At 42.8% G+C, this 22,644-nt stretch overlaps 1 protein-coding gene across 3 annotated transcripts in view; it reads left to right on the plus strand.

Annotated features, from left to right (window-relative positions):
• Positions 1-20,620, plus strand: part of LOC137527167 (phosphatidylinositol 3,4,5-trisphosphate 5-phosphatase 2B-like) — a 212,392-nt gene extending 191,772 nt beyond the window's left edge. For 2 of the 3 annotated variants that reach the window (XM_068247636.1, XM_068247637.1), the window contains exons 15-24: positions 393-478; positions 633-714; positions 874-957; positions 1,050-1,148; positions 5,085-5,173; positions 5,260-5,338; positions 5,445-5,621; positions 5,721-5,796; positions 17,231-17,440; positions 20,407-20,620. In XM_068247636.1, coding sequence (XP_068103737.1) covers positions 393-478; positions 633-714; positions 874-957; positions 1,050-1,148; positions 5,085-5,173; positions 5,260-5,338; positions 5,445-5,621; positions 5,721-5,796; positions 17,231-17,440; positions 20,407-20,434 — 1,010 coding nt within the window. In that variant the 3' untranslated portion in view covers positions 20,435-20,620. The remainder of the gene's footprint in view (positions 1-392; positions 479-632; positions 715-873; positions 958-1,049; positions 1,149-5,084; positions 5,174-5,259; positions 5,339-5,444; positions 5,622-5,720; positions 5,797-17,230; positions 17,441-20,406) is intronic. The other variant, XM_068247638.1, reaches the window with a different exon arrangement.
• The last annotated feature ends 2,024 nt before the right edge of the window (positions 20,621-22,644 follow it).

Raw genomic sequence — 22,644 nt, forward strand, 5'->3', positions numbered from 1 at the left:
AAGGCTGCAGTAATCCAGAGCACATTAGAACAGGTATAGGAACTTATAGGATATAAGAAATAAGGCTGAAAAGTTTTGTTACAGAGACTCTTTAAGTTACTGACAAGACAGAAGCTGTCACTTATGTCTAAAAATTATCTCTTTCAGGCAGCAAAATAAAGCAAGTAAACAGCCTGATTATTAATATGTTTTGTACTGTAAATACACGTTTATCTCATCATGTCACATATCACCTCGGGTATACTTTAATATAGCTTCCTCTAACCCCACCCAAAACTAAAATAAAGGTTTTTGGTTGGATTCTGGACAAGATTTTCATATTAGTTATATTATACTGCAAAGTTGTATTCCAGTATAAAACATTTCACTGTGAGCCGTTTGCTTATCCACAGAAGAGGAACCAATCACATTTCCTCCTACTTGCCGCTATGAAAGAGGTTCGCGCACCTATGATTTGCAGAAGACAAAGACAAGTGGAGTGAGATCCATTATTCTGTTCATGTCTGTCTCCTGATATGCCTTATTTCCGCATTGTATGACAAACCTCACATTTCATTTTAATGAATAAAACATTTGTATAGTGTTGGGCTTTCTCCTTTTTAAAAACTCCTTGACACTGTATTTCCTATTAGACCCGTATATTTGCACCATCTTGGAGTGATCGCATCCTGTGGACGTCTTACCCAGACATGGAGGTTAAGTGCAGCTCATATGGTGAGAAACAATGAACAAAATGTTAATTGGTCTCAAAGTACAAACTGTACTTTGTACAGTACCATTGACTTGTGTACTGGTTTGTATTGGTATTGTTTGTGTGGGTGAAAGCATGGTATGCTTTAAAAATCCTTCATGTTTGCTCAACCCGTTTTATAGGCTGCAATGATGATATCATGACCAGTGACCATGCTCCAGTTTTTGGCACTTTTGAGATTAAGATGTTTTTTATACCCAAAAAAGGTGAGACTGACAGTGATTTATCACTCTTTTTTAAGCAGTTTTCTCTGTCATATCGGGATGTATAATTCACGCTTCTTGGAATTAATCTACAGATGCCAGCTACACCCTCAAATTTGTGAATATTGAATCCATCGTTAAAACCCAGAGCCGATCGAGAGCATACATTGATTTTAAGTCTTTGTGCCTTAAAGGTATGGAATTTCTGTTCCTGCCAAGAGCGATATTCTGCATGTTTTGTGACACAGATGAGATAGGCCACGTTGCAGTTGACATGATTTGCATTCTTTAGTGTAGCTGATAGGAATTAACATAAATTTAGACTGGCAGTCAGGGGCCTGACGGGGCCCCAGCCAAATTCCGCTGACCTGGCCCCACTGTTAGACCCCCCCCCCCCCAACCCCGATCGCAGGGCATTCAGTGTGCGGGAGGGCAAGGGTTAAGGGGACCCAGCCCTGTGCAATGTGCAGGGCAGTGGCAGCATCATACATAATCTTGTTCCAACACAGCGCCATGTCCTTATCCTCTCTCTTTACTGTAGACATATAGCCACTGTACAGCCTATCTCCATGTAGTTCTGTCACATGACATGCACAGAGGGGAACTGCACACTGACACGCTGTACAGTGGCTACAGTGAAGAGAGGAATAAGGACATATTGCTCCTCTGGAACAAGGTAATATATGACGCTGACACTGCTCTGCGCATTGCACAGGACCAGGCCGCCTAAGCCCCCCACCACGCAATGGCTGGAACAGGGGCAGACTGACAACTCATGGGGCCCCTGCCAGGGGCCCCCTGGACAATAGGAGATTATGTGGCCCCGTACCAGTGTTGCCAACCTTTCATGTTGTTTTTAACAAAGTTATAAAAATTTACTTACAAAGAATATTGTGCAGTGATAAAAACCCCTGCACGTGTGGCGCTGAAAAATGGGCGTGGTCACGCAACAGAATGCGGTTGTGGTCATGGGTGTGGCCAAATATACATGACCTTAGCAGTGGTGTAAAAGGTCTGCTGGGGAAGTTTGTCCTCTGCCATAGTGTTTCCCTCCAAAATACATGTACCGTATATACTCGCAAGCAAGCCAAATTTTTGACCCCCAAAAACTGGGCCAAAAATTGGGTGGGTCGGCTTGCTTGCGAGTGATGTGGTCCGTGGTCTCCCCCCCCCCCCCCCCGCAGCCGCCGCTGCTATTCGCTTACCAGGTGGCTTCCTCTATTCCCCTTTCCGTCTCCTGCTCGCCCGTGTAAATAATTCACAGCAGCTCGCCCCACAGCGGGTGCTGTGTGATGAGGGAGGAAGCTGTAGGGAGAGCGGTTCCCATAGTAACGGCGATACACATCACCGCTGCAGGAAGCCACTCTCTACGGCTTTCTCCCTCATCACACAGCAGCCGCCGTGGGGTGAGCTGCTGTGAATTATTTACACGGGGCGAGCAGGAGACGGTGAGGGGAATAGAGGAAGCCGCCGGGTAAGGTAATAGCAGCGGCGCCGTGGGGGTGGGGGCACTACCTACACATACTGGGGCGCTATACTGAGCACTATACTAGCTATACTGGGGCACTATACTAGCTATACTGGGCACTATACTAGCTATACTGGGGCACTATACTAGCTATACTGGGCACTATACTAGCTATACTGATCACTATCTACCTATACTGAGCACTATACTAGCTATACTGGGGCACTATACTAGCTATACTGGGGCACTATACTAGCTATACTGGGCACTTTACTAGCTATACTGGGCACTATACTAGCTATACTTGGCACTTTACTAGCTATACTGAGGCACTACCTACCCATATTGGGCACTAAACTAGCTATACTGGGACACACTGGGGGATCATGCGGCCAGCATTTCCTACCTACGGCTTATATGAGGGTCAATCATTTTTTCCTGGTTTTTCAGGTAAAAGTTGGGGGGTCGGCTTATATGCGTGTCGGCTTGCTTGCGAGTATATACGGTAATCTGACAGCATTTCACCAAAAATCCACGCAATTTTGCAGAGGTTCCTCCAAAATACAGATAATATGGCAGTGGTTCCCACAAAATGGATGTAATCTGGAAGCAGCGGATCCCCCAACATACACATAATTTGGCAGCGGTAACCCAAAATATCCATAATCTGGCAGCAGTGGTTCCCCTAAAATACACATAATCTGGAAGCAGCAGTTCCCCCAACATACACAATCTGGCAGCGGTTCCCCCACATACACATAATCTGGCAACTGTTCCCCAAAATACACTTAATCTGGCAGCAGCGGTTCCCCAAAAATACAGTTAATCTGGCAGCAGTTCCCCCAAAACAGGTGCCCCCAGTATACATACATAAAGTCTATAGGTATCCCCAGTGGAAGTAACCAAATCTATAGGTGTTCCCAGTATAGGTAACCAGGTCTATAGGAGTCCCCATTATAGGTATCCAGGTCTATAGGTGTCCCCAGAATAGGTAGCCAGGTCTATAGGTGTCCCCAGAATAGGTAGCCAGGTCTACAGGTGTCCCCAGTATAAGTAGCCAGGTCTATAGGTGTCCCCAGTTTAGATAGCCAGGTCTATAGATGTCCCCAGTATAAGTATCCAGGTCTATAGATGTCCCCAGTTTAGATAGCCAGGTCTATAGGTGTCCTCAGTATAAGTAGCCAGGTCTATAGGTGTCCCCAGAATAGGTAGCCAGGTCTATAGGTGTCCCCAGTTTAGGAAGTCAGGTCTATAGGTGTCCCCAGAATAGGTAGCCAGGTGTATAGGTGTCCCCAGTATATGCAGCCAGGTGTATAGGTGTCCCTAGTATATGTAGCCAGGTGTATAGGTGTCCCCAGAATAGGTAGCCAGGTCTATATATGTCACCAGAATAGGTAGCCAGGTCTATAGGTGTCCCCAGGAGGGGTGGCAGCATAGTGAAGGGGGATCAGTTGGCACAGTGGCGGGGAAGGGGGGACGTCTCCTGCCCTTTTCTTACCTTGGGGCTTCCCCCTTCCTTGCTCCCCCCTCCAGAATTTAGTATTGTCAGCGGCTGGCAGTGGGCGGGGACTTACCGCTTCTCTTCCAGCCGCAGGAGGGAGCCCTGAGCGCCACTAGTCTGGTCTACTCAAGACCAGTCTTCCCCGCCGCTGTGCCCGCTGATCCCTCTTCACTGTGCACTCCTCCTGCTCACAGCGCTCTACAGACCACGGGCTCTCAGTGCATGCCTGAGTGCCTGAATGGTCAGTCCGCCCCTGGGCTGGAATCGCAGGAGCTATTATTAGGCAAAGAGGAGGAAATATCAGAAAACACAGGTATTGCTGCACTTATTGAGAAATATAATTATTTGCACGTCTCAAACAGCACACAACCTTTACTAGGGAATAATGTATAGCTTGCAATTACTAGTCTTTCAAATCCACAAGCTTGTTATACCTGATTAATACAACAAATGATCATGGACTATAATTAACAAAATACTGCAGTATGAGAATAGTGTACACTCTAGTAGTAGAGCTACATACAGTATTTATTCATTTAAAGTGAATCTGAGATGAAAAACTAACTATAACAAGTAACTTGTCTATATATCTTATCTAAAGTTTACATAGTTTACACAGCAAATCTAGCTGCAAACAGCTTTAATAGAATATGATTATTTATTCCTGTGATACGACAGCAGCCACGTTGTTTGTAAACATTACACAGAGGCAGGATTATCTGCATCTTGAGGACTCAGCCTGTGAAAAAAACCTAATCCCCCCTTCTCCTCCCTCCTCCCCTCTGCCTCTGAAATCAATGGCTAGTAACACCTCCCCCTCCTCCTGCCCAGACTGAGCTCCCATAAGCCCTTGCTACTGCCAAGGCTCTCTGAAAACCTGTGGGTTGGCTTGTTTAGTTTATAGGGAATTAGAGTATTAAAACAAAAACAAAAACAAAAAAAATATTTGGCTTGAGGAATGCCTTATAAACAATAGGAAAGGAACACAATTATGCAATGAGAATATGTACTGTATGCAATGAGTAAAAGTTCACCTCGGATCCACTTTAACTAACCACATTTTTATATTTGGAAATATTTCATCTGTTTGTCAGAATTTGCTCTTTAAGTGATCTGCTAGCACTGTTTGCTTAAATTTTGCATCTTCCTGGATTCATACAGACTCCCCGCAAAGTAAGGTAAACAGTACACACAGTGCCGAGGGAAATTCGTTTCTCAAACTTGGCTGGTCAGAGGAAGAATTGCCAGAGGTGAGATAACAACACTGCATATAATGTGTATCTTAATCTATGTATTTTATGCCATATAAACACCATGTAGTTTGTGTCTTCCTCAGATAAAATTGGTTGCAGGAAATACATTTACTGGACACCTGCTTCTTAGCATCCGACCAGCAGATGGTAGTGAAACCTTCGGTACAGGATTTTGGTTTGGCTTGTACTATATGCAAAAAAAATCTTTAACATTAGTAAAAAAAAATCCTATTTGTATTTTTCTGATATTCTTTTCTTTTGATTCTAGGTGAATGTTGTGTATCAGTAATTGCAGCCAATGGTAATACTGATCATCAGTTTCAGGCATTTCTGTCACAACGCGGAGAAGAAATCGGGTCCCTGAGAGGCCGGGTGAGATTGACTCAATATGATGTAGCCATTTCAAAGAAGAGCCCCAGTATGTCCAGCAGAGAGGCTGAGGAAGGTAAGAATAACAATATCATTATATTCAAATTCTGTTAAACCGTGCATTATTTGGCAAACTTAATTTACTTTTTCCCTTTCATTGAATTCACGGTTGTAGAAAATCCCACCAAAGCCAACATTCCTGTTTCTCCTGTTGTACCTCCAACATCACAGTCTTCCAAACGTCTAGCCAGGTATGTGGTTATCTCTACATCCAAGTAGAAATATGTATTCTGAGATTTGAGACTGAGAAGTTCAAAGTCATCATAGCTTGGCCTACAGCTAAAAAAAGGACCCAAGTTCTGTTGTTTCTGGGCATAACAGGCTACTACAGAAAATGCATTCACTACTTTACTACTGTGGCTAGACATAGAAGAAACAAGCCAGAGAATAGAGAGTTGGGAAGCCATCTAGGCCTTGAAGGCCTATGCCCTAGGCTGGAAGCTGCCCCAGAGACGTAGCGTCCACCACCATCATAGGTGGTAGAACAAGTACCTCATCGTGTGGACCATACAGAAACTGCAGTCCTAGTTGTACAGTGGCTGTTTCATAGCATAGCATAGAACTTGCTCCTTTAAAAGTATGAAATCCAGTATGGGCAATTGGCACAGTAATGCGCCCAAGTCCTCAAACTGTGCAGAAGTGGACGAAAGAGCAGATGCTGGTTGAGCTGAGCTGGTAACCTCTCCCTTGGATCCTCTAATGGGGAAGTGTGACATGAACAGTTTTTTTAACATATTTATACAGTAAATTCATACAGATTCATATAAATAGTACTTCCATAACTAGGTTTGTTTTTGCCACTTTTTTACATGAGCATGAAGAAAAACCAGAACCTCTCCTTAAAAACTTCTTTTTTTTTTTTTTACAATCATTTTTATTGGATATAAAAAAGCAAACAATGTGTCATATACATTGACATAGAAGTTTAGCCTAATAACAATTGAAATTAGCAACTATATGATACATTTGGGTTAGAAAGACATAACTGACAAACCTCAAGAACATCTTGTGAAGTATAAGTTTGGAAGTATTGGTCCAGTACCAGAAGACCAGGTCCATTGCCAGCCAGGCTCACCCAATAGGGAGCATGGAGCTGGTACTTTAAGTAGGGCGAACTGTGATTGGAGCAGAATGCTGACCAATCACTTTGCATAAGGCCTGTTTTGGAGGCTGGACCAATAAACCATTGGAATAAATGTCCTTTGAAAGCACAGATACAATCAACTTTGCAGTCAGAGTGACGTTTGTTATTTGAGTTAGCAATGGTTTTAGGTAGCAAATCATAACTAATATGATCTCAAATAGTATGTGAATTTGCTTGGAATAACAAGTCTTGTTAGTAAAGGGGAGGAACATAACATAATATGTCATGTTATATAACTAAGGGAATAATTAGTCTTGCTCTTTTAGGTAGGTAATGTCAAAACTGTGTGTCATATTCCAGTGGAAAGTGTGCTAAGATATCTCAGGATTGAGTTAAGTGAATTAAGTGAATATGAGTGCCCATGGCTTATTGTGGGGATTATATAGTAGAGGTTCTAATATCTGTGAGGTGGGTTATCGTGGGCCAGTAAAGTTTGGTTTAATCCCTAAAGAGGAACCATCGTGAAAATCTTAAAATTTAAAACACATACAAACAACAAGTACATTTCTCCCAGAGTAAAATGAGCCATAAATTACTTTTCTCCTATACTGCTGTCACTTACAGTAGGTAGTAGAAACCTGACATTACCGACAGATTTTAGGCTAGTCCATCTCTCTATAGGGGATTCTCAGCATGGCCTTTATTCTTTATAAAGCCATTCCCTGAAAATGATTAATACAAAGATGTTGGCCAGCCTCCCTGCCCACTGCATACGATTTTGGCAGTTGGACGGGGCAACTGCCATTCACTACGTGCTTTTAAAAATAAAGAGAATTCTGAGAACCTCCCTATGAGAAGATGGGCTAGTCCAAAATCTGTTGGCAATGTCAGATTTTGCTAGCTCCACACTTTTTCAGTATATATAAGATGAACCTAAATAGCATGTTTTTTTAGGTTTATTATTTTTTTTTGTAAAAAACTACGACTATTGAAAAAAAAAATATTCTCCCTTATAAATTATTGCCTAAATGTCATTGGTACCAGTCTCCAGAACAAGGGTCCCCAATCTTTTTTAGTCGAAGGCCATGTCAACATACTTCAGACTGCTGGGGGGCCGGAGTATACATAGAAGTCTTTGCAGGCCAGACAGTGATGCATACTAAAGGTGACAACCTTTAGTCCAATTGGACAACAGTGTCACCTGATGTGCAATTTGATTGGAAACCAGCAAATCACAGTACTGCTTTCTGTCTTCATTCTATATGCAGACCACCAATATTTAATGATGTAGCCGACCGCATCTATAATACATTTAGTGTGTGTGTGTGTGTGGGGGGGGGGGGGGCAGTAAAAAAGCCTCAGGGGGCCACATTCGGCCCGCGGGCATAACTGCACTGGTGCATTCAGCCGGGGGTTACCGATGTCTGGAATACCCCCTTGAGACTCCTGTACCTTTAAAAAAAATTCCCTAATATTGCTGAAGCGGGCAAGCTGGTAAATATACAGAGGCATGCCTCCTGCAGGGTCTGTGGGAAAAACTCAGCTCTTTCACCATTGTAAAGACTGCATGTAAACACCTACATAATGTATTTCACAGGTAAAAAGTTTTTGACAGTCCCTAAACTTCAGGAGGGCTGCCTGCAGCTTGTGTGAGAGGCTGACAGGGACAGGAGACACATTACAGGCAAGTAGCCGCTGTGTGATGTGGGACTGCAAAACAGATACGCTCTCTGCTCTATCTCAGTCTCTCCACTCCTCCTCTCTTGTTTCTCCCTTCCCCTAGTCCTGGCTGGATGTGTCCATGCTGCCATGGATTGCACCTTTGTGACAAAAAGTGTGTCTTCTGATGTGAACATTAAATGTGGAGATATGTTTGCTTTCTATGCTGTGTTGTAAAGTTAGGTGTTAAAAGGCCCAGCACAACTGCAAGGGTTTGTTTGTCTATTCATTGCTGAAGATACTATTTATATGGCAGTTGGTATTGGTACTGCTTCAGGGCTCATTCACACTATGTGCAGCGAGTCATCATGACAGACAGCACCACACATAATGCCTGCAATGCAGGTAGCATGAAAGTCTATAGACTTTCATGTTACCATTCACACTACAGTTTGCGTTCCCGTGTGCTGCGTTGTAACTTAGCCGGGAACATCATTGCACACGACGTATGCATTGTCATGTGTTTTTTTTTTATAGAAATGAAGCTGCCGACCTATGCGATTTAGAAAATTGCAATGCATGTATGAAATTGCGTTCATGCATGCGTTGCCTAGTGTGAATGATCCCTTTGTATCACTTTGAAAGTTTTGTAAAAACTGGGTACTAGCTGTTCCTTTTACAGAGGAACAGGGCTTTTGGCGCCACATTCTTTTGTCCCTTTTCAAGCCTTGGAACTGATGTACTGATCTATATACTGACAATACAGTATATGTACCCTTCTACTGGAATTGGTATGTGAGACTTGAAATTTGTTTCTATCCTCTGAATTGATATGCAGCTTATTTACAGATGCTAATGTTATTATTATTATTTAGTATTTATATAGTGCGGACATCTTCCACAGATGCGTATATCCCTGCATCATATGGTTATTGCTTGCGCTATGTGACACTATGTGGCAAATTCCACTGAATTGTCCAAACTAAGTCTATCTCCCAAATAGAATCAGTCCATAATATCTCAAAACATGATCCTAGAGAAAAAAATCCTTTTCTTAAAGTCCAAGTTTCAAAGTCCTTCATTCATCAAATCTTCTTTGCACAATTATGATAAACTTTATACGCTCACCAGATCTGTAGGCCAACCTGAATTGATCGGCAAAACACGCTTGTGACACTTTGTCAGTGATCCCACACGACCAGTCTGCTCCAATCACGCCTCCTCAGTATTCAGACCATAAAAGCAAAACACACTTCCATAGGGTAATATTTTATGGCAGCTTGGTTCACCACTCCCTTTATAAGATCTATCTCCAGTGGTTCCCTGAATTTTGTAACAAAACACCCAGTGACACTTCCACCGTATTTTAACAAAGCCTCTCACCGTTTGTCTGTGCTGACCCAGCACAGACCAGCCAAAAGCGCTTGTTTGTAGTAGTGTCAGATGCTGTGTTCTATATCCACCTCTTCCCCTAGGACTCAAGCAGGACTCAACATGGTGTAATACCGTTTATTTAAAATATAAAATATTAAAAGAGTGCACTCACAATCTTCCAAAGTTAAATGCGCATATCAAACATTACAAAGCCGGCTGGCGTCTCCTCCACTCCATAGGCTCCGCCCAACTAGTTTCGTCAGAACGACTCATCAGGGGCATGGCCTATCGGAGCAGGAGACGCAGCTAAATAGAACATTTCAATCACATGATCCCTTACATGACGCGGACCTACCGCCCACCTCAGCGTCTTTCATTGGTCTTTATCTGCCGCCTCTCATTGGTGCAGCGCTGAACTACGGGGAATCTAAAACTACAACCCCCATAATTCCTAGCTGTTTTCCGCCTTATCTCACAAAACTATGAGAATCCTGCACTCCCTATATTGCTGTCTGTCATCCCCACCCACCTATATCTATCCTATCCAGCTACGGAGTGTGTAATTGTTGAGCGCTATACCACGTTTTAATTTCATTGTTCTTATTGAGGTACACACTCAATTAGGTATATAGCGATCCAATTGGTTGACAGAAGTACTAATATACAGTGTGAACATATTGTTTGAGTCAGAGGGAGGAGCGCACAAGACCTGCAAATCATATTAAGTCTATCTCCCGTTCCTCTCTCGGGGAGTTCCAGCGCTGTCTTCCGTTCAAATTTGCTGCTTCCAGAAGCCCTCAGAAACACTCGTGTCCTTGAGTACTTCCAAACATAGGCAGCTCCGTAATACACCTGCGCACTTTTGTTCATGGGCAGTATGGAGCCACCTGTCTTCGGAAGCACTCGGGGGCATAAGTGCTTCTGGACCTTTCAGGAATCCCCCCCTTAAAAATTCTGCGTTTGCCCTGCACTGCTCCAGAAGATGATCAAAATATAACAAATTATATGTTTGTTTCAATGACAGAAAATAGTGTGCAGATACACAAAAATGTCTCTCATACAAGCTGTTCAGTTTGGCAGATTGTTGAACCTGATTCTCTCACACCACCACCAGTTTCATAACTGTAAACAATGTGCATGTCCCCAATACTCCAGCTATGTTAGTCCAGTTAATACCTTCCTTGTGTTTATAGTATTATGGTAATTGGATTAGGGTGACTGGATTACCAGAGAGGTTTTTAAAGTTGAGGATTCCCTTACCATCATTTGAACTAACTGAAAGAGTGATGAAAGGTCTTGAAGAATAATTAGTAAGTTTAGAGTAGAGAAACCGAGAGCCCAATATAGTGTAGTATGTTAAGCATAAATGAAGTAAAGGTTATCGTGAGAAAATTATACTCACAAACATGGGTTACCACACAGGCAACCACTGTATAGGCAGGTGAGGAGATTAGACCTGTCCTCACTCAGGGATAAGAAGTCGCTCTCTGTAGATGCGAAAGGGGGTAGATCACCCCTCCACCAGGGGTGGACACGGTATAGCAGTAGGAGAACAGAGGCGCCAGCAGGATAAAAGTGGATAAAAACTTTAAAATTTGCTGGGAGGAAGTGGTGGACTTACCTCCATAAAGCAGACACGAAAGACTGTCTGAATAGTAGTCACATTTATTAATTAGTACCCCAAAACAGTGCAACGCGTTTCGCAGGCCCAGCCCGCTTCATCAGGCAATAAAAATGGGGACAAGACAGGCGCTACACCTGCTATTGCTGAAATTCTGTCTTGTCCCCATTTTTATTGCCTGATGAAGCGGGCTGGGCCTGCGAAACGCGTTGCACTGTTTTGGGGTACTAATTAATAAATGTGACTACTATTCAGACAGTCTTTCGTGTCTGCTTTATGGAGGTAAGTCCACCACTTCCTCCCAGCAAATTTTAAAGTTTTTATCCACTTTTATCCTGCTGGCGCCTCTGTTCTCCTACTGCTAATTAGTAAGTTTAGTTGCTTTTGGCTGCTGAAATGGCAGGGCAGTTTCTAGGCTAAATTGCACCCAGGGTGAGGGTGTAACCCCCCCCCCCTACCCGCCGCATGGAACCAGGAATAGTTGCCCCCAGTATAGCTTAGTCATGTAGGTGCCTCCAGTATAGGTAGCCAGTATAGTTGGATTACTATGATAGAAAGAAAAAGTAGTGCGGCACTCCTATTCATATGTCCAGTGGAAGGGAATAGTAAGCAAAATCACTCTCACCGTCTCCAACTTGGTCCTTGCTGTTGCTACTTGTAGGACGTGTGCTCCGCTACGATATAGGGACAGAGAATCAAATCATGGTAATGAAGAAAAGAAATGCGTGCACCTTCCGTCTTGAATTATCCGTGTTTTTATTTTCAGCAGTGGAAATAACATCGCTTAGGACTCTATGTAGTAGTCAAAGTGGTTAACATACCATATTGTGGAGCGGTGGAGGTGGAGGAGGTGGGTGGCGGGTGTGGATGGCGGAGAGCGACGGCCGTTTCGTGTCGCGGAGACACTTGGTCACGCTGCGTTCCACCTAATTACGGAGAGGCGGCTGGTTCCGGATTAAGACGGAGATAAGCTCCGCCTCTTCCGGGGTAGCCGTCCTCTCTGTGATTGGAGTAGCGGGGACAGCCACGTCGGGCGCGTCAGGCGTAATGCACCTAGTGTGTGCGTCCAAAGGGGCGTACATATAGAAACTACAATACCCATAATTCAACAGGCGGAACATCCGAATACGAAGTCTGCCTAACTTACTATATTAGTAAAAGAACCCTAATTTAGGGTAAAAGCGGGACAAGAGAAACATTTTATAATCTCGTTGTCCTGGGTAAGAGTATTTTTAATCTATGGTGCAGAAAAGCGGGTTACCTTTACAGAAACCCAACAAACATGCCTGTGCTATTTGTCTTGGCTGACCCCGCATAGCAAGACTGTGTCAACATATTATAAAATGACAGTGACTCATTTTGGTGAAACAATCAATAAAAACAAATTGGACACTCAGCAGCTATTACTGGACGTGTGGATAGTATCAAACGTTGAAAAATATCATTAGATATTCAAAAAAGGGGGGTTCTTACATTATAAATCAATAATAGAGGACAAAGGGAATCTAATTAGGTGGATCTCATAGGAATACGTAATAGCCATCAACCACCCTCATGTTATGCAGAAAAGACCACTATTTTAAATGTATATATTTATATATATATTTCAATCAGTCAATGGACCAACAATCACCCACATAAATTTAACACATGTAGGGGAATAGTGGTACTGCTGCATTCCTGAGTATGGAGAGGGCTGAACCCATTCCAATGGTATAGAGGCACCTTATGATATCAAAATTTCTACCATTATAGCATACCAAAACAGGACAATAGTATCCAGAGATTATATTTTGTATATAAAATGGGAAAGGGAATACTAATCTCTACTCAATTCTATGGATCTAATGTGCTAGCCATCTCTATTTTATCATTCATCCCTAAGGGGCCCATTGCTTCAGTCCTTATGATTAATTTGGTCTCTTCTCTCAGAAGTATCTTATCACGGTCCCCACCCCTTCGTGGGTTTTCTACTTTTATCAGACCGGCAAATTTTATTCCTTTGCCTTCTGCCGCATGGAAGTTCCTCATATGGCTAATGAAGCGAGTACAGCCCTTTCCAGTTCTAATGGACACGATATGTTCACGTATCCTTACTCTCATAGGTCTGGTGGTCTGGCCAATATAGTATTTACCACACTGGCAAAACATTACATAAACTACATATTCAGATTGACATGTCATAAAATCCTTTACTGCAATACTTTCCTTTCCTACCTGGATATTTTTCAGTGTTAACATCTGTTTACAATATCTGCAGTGGCCACAGCGATAATTCCCCTTGGGTAATGCTTTATCCAACCAAGTAGTAGCTCTGGGTGACACAAATTCACTCCTGGTCAATATATTCCCTAGTGTGGGGGCTCTTCTAAAAGTGACTCTAGGTACTTCTCCAATGCATGCAGCTAGCGACTGATCTTGTAAAAGAATAGACCAATTTTTATAGATGGACTTTCTAATTTGATCTGCCATAGGGGAGAAATCAAAGAGCAGCGACATTTTGCTTTCTCCCAATTGTGTTTTAGGCTTACGATCTATCAACAATTTCCGATCTTGTATATCTGCTCGTTCCTTGGCTTGTTTCAATATTCTCCCATTATAGCCCCTCTTTTTGAATCTATCAGTAAGATCGTTTGCTTGTTCCTGAAAGTCTTCCTCTAACATGTTATTTCGTTTCAACCTGAGGTACTGGCCATATGGTATTGCTTCTGTCACGCTTTTAGCATGAAAGCTATCCGCATGTAGCAATGAATTGGTTGCTGTGCTTTTTCTATATCCTTTAGTGTACAATTTATCATCTCTGATGTTCAAACATAAATCTAGAAACTCTACTGAAGTATCACTTATCACTGAAGTAAATTGCATATTAATTGTGTTATCATTCAGGTATATCATGAATTCATTGAACTCTGATTCCGTCCCTGACCACACCACCAGGACGTCGTCCACATACCTTGACCACTGTCTGACGCGCTCCACTCTTACCCAGGACAACGAGATTATAAAATGTTTCTCTTGTCCCGCTTTTACCCTAAATTAGGGTTCTTTTACTAATATAGTAAGTTAGGCAGACTTCGTATTCGGATGTTCCGCCTGTTGAATTATGGGTATTGTAGTTTCTATATGTACGCCCCTTTGGACGCACACACTAGGTGCATTACGCCTGACGCGCCCGACGTGGCTGTCCCCGCTACTCCAATCACAGAGAGGACGGCTACCCCGGAAGAGGCGGAGCTTATCTCCGTCTTAATCCGGAACCAGCCGCCTCTCCGTAATTAGGTGGAACGCAGCGTGACCAAGTGTCTCCGCGACACGAAACGGCCGTCGCTCTCCGCCATCCACACCCGCCACCCACCTCCTCCACCTCCACCGCTCCACAATATGGTATGTTAACCACTTTGACTACTACATAGAGTCCTAAGCGATGTTATTTCCACTGCTGAAAATAAAAACACGGATAATTCAAGACGGAAGGTGCACGCATTTCTTTTCTTCATTACCACAGCCAGTATAGTTGCCCCAGTATAGGTTACATAGGTAGGTGCCCCCCAGTATAGGTTAGATAGGTAGGTGGCCCAGTATAGGTTATTAAAAGCATTAACTGCTTCAATCTGTATTCAAAATATTTTAGATCAGAATTAGTACATAATTGCATCTGTTTTGCATTCAAGGCATGTATTTAGCCCCAGAGGGGCTCTACACGCCTCTGTTGGTTTTCATTTCAGGTGCAGCCTTGAGTGCTGTCATTTGTCTGCCAGTATAGGTTAGCTAGGTAGGTTCCTCCAATATAGGTAGCAAGTATAGTTGCCCCAGGTATAGGTTAGATAGGTAGGTGCATCCAGTATAGGTTAGATAGGTAGGTGCCCCCAGTATATGTTAGATAGGTAGGTGGACCCAATATAGGTTACCTAGGTAGGTGCCCTCAGTATAAGTTAGATAGGTAGGTGCCCCCAGTATAGGTTAGATAGGTAGGTGCCCCCATATGCAGCAGGGTAGAGCGGATATAGCAAAGTTACAACTCACCTTTCCGCGGTCCTCGCATGCTGCCGCCAGGGCTGGGCCGAGGCAGAGGCTGGAGAGGCTCCAGCCTCAGGGCGCAGTGTAGGAGGGGGCGCACAATTCATTCAGCTGTCATTCACAATTGTGTTTGAAGCAGAAAGAAATAAGAAAAGGGGATGCATGACAGTGACTGCAAGCCAGATAACTAGAGATTAAGGTGTTGGGGAGGATGGGGGCCCTGGGGCACCTCTTAGTCTAATAGCAATCAGTGTGTGAAGGCTGGGGTGGGAGGGATGGAGGGGCGCACTTTGCTGTCTCAGCCTTGGGTGCTGAAGGACCTTGTCCCGTCTCTGGCTGCCGCTATCTTCTTCCTGTCCTAGGTGCCCCTCGTGTTGGTCACAGCGCCCCCTGTGATGACATGCGGTTACGTCATCACAGGGGGGCTGTTACCAATGCGACGGATGCCTGGGACAGGGAGAAGAAAGAGGTTTCATGCAGGAATCGCGGAAGGTGAGTTGTAACTTCGCTATGCCCGCTCTCCCCCGATGACTGGATATTTGGTTAAAAAAAAAACACAAGCAAAATATGGATATGGATTATACATGGTTGCAGAGAAAAATCTGAAGTAAATGTCTGCAAATTTCACAAACCCTGTAAAAGTTCATATTATACATAATCAATGAATAGTGTACTGGTTAAAGGAAAGGTGTGAGAAGATTAAAAATAAAAAATCTACTTACCTGGGGCTTCCTACAGCCCCTGGCAGCCATCCTGTGCCCTCGCCGCAGCTCCGCATCCAGCTGGTGGCCTGGGGGTCCCCTCTAATGCAGATGCCGACCTCTCTAGGTTTTGTACTGCGCAGGAACAGTAGTTCTGCGGTAGCTGCCGCGAGGGTACAGGATGGCTGCCAGGGGCTGGAGGAAGCACCAGGTAAGTAGATTTTTTGTTTTTAATCTCTCACCTTCCCTTTAAAGCCTCTGCCTTCCACATGGGAGACCAGGGTTTGAATGTTGGCTAAGGTAAGAAGTCCTTGGGCAAGACTTCCTAACACTACAGGGTGGCCCAGAGATGGATTAAGATGTATTTGGGCCCTTTGCAAGGTAGTAGATTTGGGGCAACCTAGTGGTCCTTGTGGTAAGCGGAAGAGGAGGGTGGTTGAAGAAGATGGGAGGTGGGCCCCTTGATGCCCACTGGGCCCTAAGCTCCTGCCTAGGTTGCCTGGTGGACAATCCTGCTCTGGGGTGGCTCCTTGAGCGCACCCTTAGTGACTTCAGCTCTTGAGTCCAACAGGAGAAAAGTGCTATACACATGTTAGGATTATTATTATTATTATTAGGATTATTAAGGTAAGTGTAGTATTATTGTTGTATAGATGGTCATTCCCTTAACCAGTTCAGTGCATTCAAAGTACACTTTTATTACACCGTATTTCAGAACAGTAAGCTACACTTTTGGTTCATGTTTTGTAGGCGTAAATCTTACTGAGGATTGCGGATTTGGTTTGTTCAGAATTTTGACATTCTTCACTAAGGGGTGTACTCACTTTTGTTGCCAGCGATTTAGTCACTAATGGCTGCATTATTATTTTTTTTATGATTTTTGATTTATGTTGAGTTATTTTAATAGGACTATATTGTATTATCTTCAGTGTTGTCCCATGAAAAGATATAACAAAATATTTACAAAAATGTGAGAGGTATACTCACTTTTGTGAGATACTTTATGTACATGTCAAGCAGACTTTATATAAGATGTGTGCTCCATATATTCTATGTATGTTACTCAGTAAAACTTGCATAAAATGTACTACAGAAAAAGCCAAGAAGTGGTATATATGAATTAGATGGTTCCAAAATGATTTTCGTCTTGTTTGTCTTCATTCTTTCAGACGACGACCTGCAAGCATCTGTTGTGGTAGCTACAGTAATGCTGAATATTTCCTTTTTGAGGGATTAAATTCCCCCTCCACCCCAACCTCTCCCAGGCCTCGTTCTGCTTTAGTAAGTGGAGATCAAAGGTTAGAGCCTGGAGAGTCACCACTTAATACAGAATTGGGGAGGATATTAGCACCAACACGATACAGGAGAAACACTTGTCGGTAAGAATAACAACGTTAACAGCCTGGAACACTTTGCTGATTGCAAATGATTTTAATTGTTTTGAGGATTTATATGTTAGGGATGAGCTTCCAAATTCCGTGGAAATCATTTTTTCGCTTCAGAAATCGGTGTGCAGAAATTTAAATTGTGCGGAATACCGCATTACCAAGACTCAGAATTTGTGTTTTTGTTTCAGAAGTATTGGGCCAACCAGAGAATCAGTACTGTACCGCAGATATCGAAATTACATGGAATACCGAGTACCAAGACTCAAAAATGTTAGGTCATATCAGGCCAATAAGAGAATTTGGAAGAGTGCATAATAGTGGACATCTGCAAATTATCTTAAGGCCAGAACCCACAGTAGTCCATTTCTGGATCTATCCGGCCAATGTGCGGAATGGCAGGACTAGGCTACCAGGATGAAGCCTTTTCCAGAGTGCCAGCCAGCCAAAAGAGGGTATAGAGTGGAGAACAGAGGTGAGGGAAACAAAGAGAGCAGAGGGGAGGACATCTGCCCCGCTCCCTGCCGCTGAACTTTTGCTTACCGCCACTACAGAAAAGGCTTCTGCAGGACTTGGCGGGCCAGGCCATGCTGTTTCTCATTCTGCATAGCCAAAGTCCTAAAATGTAAGTTACCAAAATATTTCTTTGCATATTGGCCTCATCACCCGGCCACTTTGCACAATAGTGGCAGTAAACCGCACCTTCTGTTATAAATAATCACAAATTTCCTTTACTCCTCAAATTGCAAAATCCACATAAAACCATTAAAAACACCAAGATCACCTGAGAAAATATTCATATTAATAATTCTGTCAGAACTGTCTTCTTCTAGACAAGTGCAATATTTAAGTGTACCAAAAAGAGTGCATACCACACAGCGAAGCAAGTAAAAACAGCACCGCAGATTACTGCGCAACCAACACCGCCTATGGCCATAATTGGAATTTGGGCGCTGTCAAAAGAGCCCAAATTACTATAAAAACAGTGTAATTTGGCTGAAAGCAATAGCTGGAAGACAAATTATGTATTTCCCCATGGTGTCCTGGAGGGGGAATAGTAATTATCACAGCTGGGACTTTTGCAGGAGCAGGGTGAGCCATTTTTCATCTTTACCCAAATTTCCCAGCAGCTTAATTATATGTACACACCACACGGGATCTGGTATTTTCAATGGTGCAATATACACTTTTGGTGGTACTCTCAAACATTGCACTTGAGATGCATTTCAAAAGGTGTTGAAATAAAAATACTGTGTTGAGAACTCTACCCTATCACTGATGAGCGCCAAGCTTATGAACCTTACCTGTGTGCAGAAAACTCACAAAAAAACCTGTGATATTTATAATCAATTTGTCCACCCTTGGCAGACCAAGTTGCGCCTGTGGCAAGGTCAGGTTTTGGCGCCTAAACTGCCATTCCCCATTCAGTTTTGGCGCCTAAAGGTCAGGTTTTTGCGCCTAAAGATCAGGTTTTGGCGCCTAAATTGCCATTCCCCATCCACATTTTGCAGTCTTTTTAAGAATTCAACAAACTGCGCCTGGGGCAAGAGACCCGCCTGCCCCCCCCTAGATCCGTCCCTGGCTGGATGCCCTGATTGTACAGTACTTTGAACCTCTTATGAATCTATTCTCCCCACTATTGTCTGTTTTGTATTCTGCTCAGTCCTATGGAAGATGTTAGCTCTATATAAATAAAAATAATAACTTTAAAACAATCTAGTTGTTGAGAGCTTCTTTCAGTAGCTGCCTAATAGTGAACACTAGATATGTTTTGTTAAAAGTGATCCAACAAATCAACAGTTGTAATTAGAATGAAACCTGCAGGCTTTTTTTTCACCTTTACATCTATTGCCCTGAAAATATATATATCCATTATAGCACACAGTGCAAAGCATAGCCACTATACTTAAGTTCCATGAAGCTGGCCCCCATACAATCAGCACAAATAAAAATTCCATGATGCTTGGTTAGTGCTACGTTTGTGCCCATTTGTGCTGCAAAAATTAAGATTTGTGCTGCTTTTGTTTTGAAGATAATAGCACTTTATAGTTTTTGAGATATTCACGTTTTTATAAAGGTCAAAAGTTCACTCAGGCTCCTCAGCCTTTATGATGTTGTAGGGGGCTGAGTGAACTTTTGACCTTTATAAAAACATGAATATCCCAAAAACTATAAAAGATAGAAAGATGATTTTGCAGCACAAATGAGCCCATGCAGAGCACTACCCATCCATACAGTTTTGTGTCTGTAGGTTGTTGTATGGGGGCTGGGTGATGGTATTGTTTTGGAAATAATAAGTGCTATTATCTTCAAAATGAAAGCAGCACAAATCTTAATTTTTGCAGCACAAATCTTAATTTTTGCATCACAAGTGGATACAAACATAGCTCTAACCAAGCATGATGGAATTTATATTTGTGCTGATTTGGGGGGGGGGGGGGGGCAGCTTCACGGGGCCCTATACTTACCATATGCTATACTTATGTAAGTCAGATGTTCACACATTACTTACATGTGCGTAATAATAATTGGTATATTACATTTTGTAGATCTATTTCTACAATTCAATGTTCTTTTTCAGAACTCCTCTCTGCTCTAAAAGATACACAGCAGCATAATAACGTTTAAGCGAAAAAAAACAACATTTCTTTGTTACAGCTGATAAATCTGCACTGTTTCTACTTCCTAATTCATGGAAGCAGACATATTGTTAACATCGAGTGCTTTCAAATGGGCTAATCTGCCATCTCTGCCATAGGCATTCATGTGACACAGGGCAGAGATCAGATTACATCTTGTGATTATACACAAATGAGGGGAAATTAGACAAGCTAAACTCTCTAAATACATACAGGGTGTATTTCTCTATGTTTTCCTTCTGTCCTGTGCAAGAGTTCAAATCCACTTTAACCTGACTTGTCTTTACATCTGTGCTTTCCTTTTTTTTTTTTTTTTTACAGAACTCTGGCCACACAAATGCCACTCTGACCGTATGATTCAGCGCCTGCACAGACTGTAGTGTTCTCAGATCCACTATGTACAAGAAATCAACCTAATAAAGTTACTAAATGTATCATAGTGTTTTGATAATATAACCTTGTTTTATGTATAATTTGTAATGAAATATGTACACGGAGCAGCCAAATTTGCTAATATTTTATACGGACTTGCATCATAGGCATACCTCATGTTATTTGATCCTCTTATCTCACTTAAAATTTGATTTACAAATATTACAATATCTTGTGAAATCTATCTCCTTATTTACCCCCACAAATTCCCCCCCACCCCTTCAAAATAAGGTGTGGAAACAGATAAAGAGATAAGATTTTTGAATTAACCTCCGAGATACGAGGTTTGGGGTGAGTGGACCTGTCAACATTAGGACAGACACAGGCATTTGTGACATGTGGTATCAAAGCACCCTTGTGGTGCTTTTTTCTGTACCCTTTTGATGCACTTATGCAAGAGCAGTGTGGATTTTTGGGGGTTAAATGTTAGGTGGATAATTATCCCTTGTTTGTCTATGAACTGATACTGTCTATCAGGTGCTTATTAACGGAACAATTTTTAGTGAACTATTGTAGGGCTGTGGAGGCTGTATAAAAATCATCCGACTCCAACTCTGACACTTCAGTTAATGAAACCACCGACTGTAACTCCAGGTACCCCAAATTGTTCAGACTCCCGACTCCTCGGCTCCGACTCCACAGCCCTTACAGGGTTATGTAGTGGGTACAAAAATCATCCGACTCCAACTTCAACTCTGATTCCTCAGTTTATAAAACCACCGACTGACTCCAGGTACCCAAAAATTGCTCCGACTCCTCGACTCCGATTCCACAGCCCTGAACAATTGTATTTTCAATCAGATTTTAAGATTGTATTATATGAAAACAGAAGCTGCTGTGCTGAATCCACCCTGAACTATCCCATTATCAGGTTGATCTGTTTGATGGATTTTCTTCATAGAAATTGCAAATGGTTTAGTAGCTCGGGTTCAAAATACGCTGTTACCGTTATGAACCGGAAGCCTCAGGATCCTATTGAGGCTTCCCTCGGTGGTCTGCAGTCCCCCTGTTGCTGAGTGCAGCCCCCTCCACATTGTGGCCTCTCTTCCTCATTCATGGCCAAGCATTAGAAGCTCGAGCCCGCATGTGCAGTAGCACAGAGCCCGTAGCTACTGCACATGCGTGGGCGGGCTCGAGTGTCTACTGCACGGCCATGAATGCAGAAGGGGAGCCACGCGGCCTGATAGGATTACTGCCTTGTCGCTAATCTTCAGAGGGCCACGCTCAGCGACGGGGGACAGCAGAGAGGAAAGCCTCAATAGGATCCTGATGCTTCCCTCTCTTTAGGTAAGTATCTGATTATGTACCCAAGCTTTGGCTCAGGTGCACTGTAAAGCTGTGTATTAATTATGATCTTTTCTTTTGATCTGAGTGATCTTATCTAAAATATGATCCCTCGCTAAGAATCGCACTGCTAATGGGTATCATAAGGCTGTACATAATGTGTAAACATGAAGATTTTATTGAGCCTCTGAGGAAGCGGCAACTAAACACATAGCAGACATTTACAGCAATGTACAGAAGACTCCTTTGATCAGTCAATATTTTCTACTAGCACAATGAGACCCTAGTTTTTAACTAGTCTTCCATTCAGGTGGGAACCCTAGATTCCCATCCTCTTTTTATCTCACCTTTAACAAGCAAATCAAGCAAAACATTAAAATTTTCTTGGCCATATGGGAAGGAGAACTTAACAGTAAAAGTGAATAAAACAACATTCACTGTAAACAAACAATGGTTTTCTAAAAGGAGAAGAGCAACTCTCTTGAGACATTTAAAGCTGGGAAATATAATTTTATGATACCTGGTCTGCACCCCTGCAACCCTCCCTGAACCCCTAGCTGCAGTGCCAGCACCTTTCTATTCTACCTTCCGAAATATGATTTTACCTTCTTAAAACAGAATGTTTTTGCAATAATTCAAATAATTCTGCTTTAAATGAGCAAGTGTGGTTTCCCATCAAGCTGGGAATGAGTTTAAATGTGGGCAGACATTTTACCACCTCTTGTGCTCAGACAATCCCCAGTCCTTGCATGGCCACTGTAAGATGAATGTTTTGCATGCACTTGCTGTGGTTCCCCCAAATGTAATGCTGCCCTTCCCCCAGCCCAGTGCATCTTCATCATC

The sequence above is a fragment of the Hyperolius riggenbachi genome, chromosome 8, assembly GCF_040937935.1.
Source record: "Hyperolius riggenbachi isolate aHypRig1 chromosome 8, aHypRig1.pri, whole genome shotgun sequence".
Taxonomy (NCBI): domain Eukaryota; kingdom Metazoa; phylum Chordata; class Amphibia; order Anura; family Hyperoliidae; genus Hyperolius; species Hyperolius riggenbachi.